General features: G+C 44.1%; 1 protein-coding gene across 1 annotated transcript; it reads right to left on the bottom strand.

Moving 5' to 3' along the window:
• Positions 1-1,122: 1,122 nt before the first annotated feature.
• On the bottom strand, positions 1,123-3,930 carry LOC120031347 (protein phosphatase 1 regulatory subunit 35-like). The gene is made up of 6 exons (XM_038977057.1): positions 3,796-3,930; positions 3,061-3,311; positions 2,788-2,908; positions 2,323-2,547; positions 1,613-1,746; positions 1,123-1,440 (listed from the first exon to the last, which is right to left on the bottom strand). The coding sequence occupies exons 2-6, from the start codon at positions 3,262-3,264 to the stop codon at positions 1,270-1,272; spliced, it is 855 nt and encodes a 284-aa protein (XP_038832985.1). The 5' UTR covers positions 3,265-3,311; positions 3,796-3,930; the 3' UTR covers positions 1,123-1,269.
• Positions 3,931-4,466: the final 536 nt, after the last annotated feature.

The raw sequence follows: 4,466 nt of genomic DNA, 5'->3' as shown, positions 1-4,466 counted from the left end.
ACATCTAGGAGTTATAAAACATCTAGGAGATATAAAACACAACACATCTAGGAGTTATAAAACATCTAGGAGATATAAAACACATCTAGGAGTTATAAAACATCTAGGAGATATAAAACACAACACATCTAGGAGATATAAAACATCTAGGAGATATAAAACACATCTAGGAGTTATAAAACATCTAGGAGATATAAAACACAACACATCTAGGAGATATAAAACACATCTAGGAGATATAAAACATCTAGGAGATATAAAACACAACACATCTAGGAGATATAAAACACAACACATCTAGGAGATATAAAACACATCTAGGAGATATAAAACACATCTAGGAGATATAAAACACATCTAGGAGATATAAAACACAACACATCTAGGAGATATAAAACATCTAGGAGATATAAACACAACACATCTAGGAGATATAAAACAACATATCTAGGTGATTTGGGCTCAATTCCATTTCAATTGAGTTAATCTGGGAGATGAAGTACCATTTTCACAAAATTATAGAATTGTTCCCACCACTGAAACACAAACATGTCTATCCTGTGGTAGGGAAAGGACTTGCTCGATGTTAACAATCACACACCAACACAAAACTCCGTTACACCAATGTGTTACACACACCAACACTACATAATAAGCACACTCTAACCTCTGGTTAGAGATGGGAAATGGGGAAAGAATAGCGTTTTGGGATAAACGCAGGAAATAGGGTCTGAGGTTAACACAGGTTTAGGAGATCTTATACATAGAATATCAGTCAGTTAACATTACATGCATGAGTTATAGCCTCGCTACTGTTTTTTCACTGTCTTTTTACTATTGTCTTTACTTATCTATTGTTCACCTAATACCTATTTTTTACTTAAAAATGGCACTGTTGGTTAGGGCCGGTAAGTAAGCATTTCCCTGTGTGAATTGAAGCTGTGTACTCACCTCGCAGCCATCTTTGATCCCTGGACAATCTCTCCCCCACCTCTTCATCCCTCTACCACCACTACCTCCTCCCTCGCCCTCCCTCGCCCACAACTCATACACGCATGCAAGCAAGCACAAACGAAGGCTCAAGCACACACGCAAGCAGTAAAGATCGCTCATCAACATGATACAGGTTCATTCCTTTAATATCTTAAATTAGTTTAAAATACAATATTTATATCTGAGAATGACGGAGGTAGGGAGGGAAAGAAGGGATCATGTTTTTCTTAAGTTTTGGGACAGGGCCTTTCAGTCTAGAGGTTCAGAGTAAGTGTGTCAGGGTCCAGCCTCCCAGCATGTGTGTCTGTGGTAGAGGTCGAAGGTTGTGTCTGCGGGGCGTGGGATGGGCTGGGGGCGTGGTATGGTAATCTCCTCCCCTGGTAGGAGGGGCTTCTCTCTCAGCAGATCCCCCCTGAAGAAAACCTGCAGGTCAGGACTGTCCTCTTTCTGCTCACACACACACGGATTACAAATACAGTTATGGACTAGTTGCAGGTCATGAGTGTTTTCGCTCTACACACACCTTTATTTACATATTACTTTACTTACACACACACACACACACACACACACACACACACGTAAATGTAATCTGATGGGGTCAGTGAGAGGGACCTGCCTTGTTGCCATGGCTGCATGTGGGCGAGACCAGCTGAAGCCTGTCACGTAGAGCCTGGCTGAAGAGCTCCTCCTCCTCCACATTCACACTGACCAATGCCCTGTAGAGGTGCTGGGATGGAGGGACGTTCACCCCTATAGACAAAGACAGGACATACACTCAGTTAGTGTGTGGTGTGTGTTTATGTCTGCATGTGTATGTTTCTGTGTGTGTTTATGTCTGCATGTGTATGTTTCTGTGTGTGTTTATGTCTGCATGTGTATGTTTCTGTGTGTGTTTATGTCTGCATGTGTATGTTTCTGTGTGTGTTTATGTCTGCATGTGTATGTTTCTGTGTGTGTTTATGTCTGCATGTGTATGTTTCTGTGTGTGTTTATGTCTGCATGTGTATGTTTCTGTGTGTGTTTATGTCTGCATGTGTATGTTTCTGTGTGTGTTTATGTCTGCATGTGTGTATGTTTCTGTGTGTGCATGTGTGTGTTTATGTCTGCATGTGTGTGTTTATGTCTGCATGTGTGTGTGTTTATGTCTGCATGTGTATGTGTGTGTTTATGTCTGCATGTGTGTGTTTATGTCTGCATGTGTGTGTTTCTGTGTGTGTGTGTTTATGTCTGCATGTGTGTGTTTCTGTGTGTGTGTGTTTATGTCTGCATGTGTGTGTTTCTGTGTGTGTGTGTTTATGTCTGCATGTGTGTGTTTCTGTGTGCTACCCTCTGTAGCCCGAGCGCTGATGCTGTTCTTGGTTCTGTCTGACTTCTGTAGTTGCTCCTGCACGGCCTTCTGGGAGTTAAACTCTGCCCCTGCCACGTTATCTAGCTCAGCCCTCAGAGCCAGAGTAGTATTTAACTCCGCCCCTTCATGGAGGCTGCCACCCCTCTCCACACAGGGAGCCTCCTCGTTGGTTGCTGACCTTGCCCTCCAACGCAGATCTCCACCTATGTGAGGAATACAGGAAGGGATATTGACCAGTCCTCTGCTCAGACATTGCTGACTCATGCCAGATCTTATAACACCTGGATAGGTATTTTATGTATCAGCCTAACCACATCACATGTTATAGCAATCTGGTGCGACGGCACAGTCGATGACGTGGCACACAACCATTGGTTGATGCATGCAACTCCTGTGCAGGGGAACATGAGTACATCAGACTCCAGACCAGGAGGGTTAGTTACCATGGAGTATTTTCCCCTTTGAGTAACTGCTGGAGTGTCCAGGGCAATGCCAAGGTGGAGGGTCTTTGCTAGGCTCTGCTATCACCGTGACAACCACAGGCTCTTCGGAGGCAAATCGCACCTGTAGAGTCAGGGGCACACACTTCAGTGATGTCTCTCCAAAAACACAGACCGACACACACAGATCTCTCATCATTTCTACAGCTGTCTTGACAACTGAGAAAAGCACCATCTGTGACTGTCCGTCAGTGTGTGTGTATGTGTCAGACTGACCTGCCGGTGGCTGCGTCCTCTCAGCAGGCTAGCCGGGTTGGGCCGTGGCGGGTCTGGGCTGAGGGGGAGAGACAGGTCCAGTTCCGGGCACCGCAGGAGGCTAGCGGGGACCAGGGGCACCGGGGCAGGCAGGGGGACCAGCCGGATGTCTGGGTCACTGCACCCTGCTAGAGGATGCTGCTGCAGGGGACCTACTCTGGTCATCTTAGGTCACTAGTCTGGGTCTTTATCTTTGGGTGATGGCTCTGTTACTGATGTTAGGTAAGATACAAGGCAAAGGCAGTCAACGACCAGAATATTTTGTATGGTTCTGAATGGCAGTTACATTATCACTTTGCCTAACCTTAACACCCCCTAACCTAACCTTTCCGATGGAGCAAACGTAACATATTTTGAGTCCTATGCCCAACCCAGTCCCTTACCATTGTTGGATCTGTAGTGTAGGTTGAATAACGTTAACTTTACACTTCCAACCAGATATGACGATATGACGTTATCTAGCTAACGTTAGATCTCTAGCTAGATTCCATTCACAGTGGGAGCTTTCAGCACACAGCCAGCTAGCTGGCTAATGACGACAGCAGACATGCTAGAAAGTTCACCAGTCAGTTAGCCAGCTAACTTTACTTGTTGTACTACTAGCCAGCTAACGTTATAGGGTTTGTTTGGCTAATTAGCTAGCTAACGTTAACTAAAGCTATGCAAATTCAATCATGTCGTTTATTCCCCGCTTACTGTTATGAGGAAGCGCCCCGAATGACAGCTGAGCCCAGGCGTTTCTTGTAGTTTTCACTGTTAATACATGAGGATAGATTGACTCTATTTAGCAGGATCTGCTCACTTTTGAAATTCCCTCCACTGGCGCCGCCATAACACCTTCTACAGAACGAAACAATCACACTTCCGGTTTCTTCGTTAGTAGGAAATTACACAATGGCGCCCCTTGGCGTGCATGTTACATTGTGTGTGATTGTGTAAGTGGTGGACTCTACGGCACAAGTAAAACTCTTCTTTAGTAACAGTTATTTATTTGACTCATATTTTTTTTTGCAGAATAACAGAATATGCACATTTCACACTTTCTCTTTCAGAACCCCTCTTCATTAGCCTGGTTACCAGTCTCCGTTTAGCTAACATTCCACTCATTAACTGCCATTGGCACACGACATGGAGTAGGCTAAGAAGTGGAACGTTATAGAGACTGGGAACCAGGCCTCTTCATAACTACAGCATCATCATTACACGAGACATCATCATCATCATCATCATAGCCAGGCTGTCATTGTAAATAAGAATTTGTTCTTGACTCGCCTGGGTACATAAAGGTTAAATATAAATACACATTTTACAGGATTATTCAAAACACCCATTTAAATAGAAAATGAAAGGCATGTACTAAAACTGTT

This window comes from Salvelinus namaycush, chromosome 37 (genome assembly GCF_016432855.1).
Source record: "Salvelinus namaycush isolate Seneca chromosome 37, SaNama_1.0, whole genome shotgun sequence".
NCBI classification, from domain to species: Eukaryota; Metazoa; Chordata; class Actinopteri; order Salmoniformes; family Salmonidae; genus Salvelinus; species Salvelinus namaycush.
This window is presented reverse-complemented; position numbering and strand designations above follow the sequence as displayed.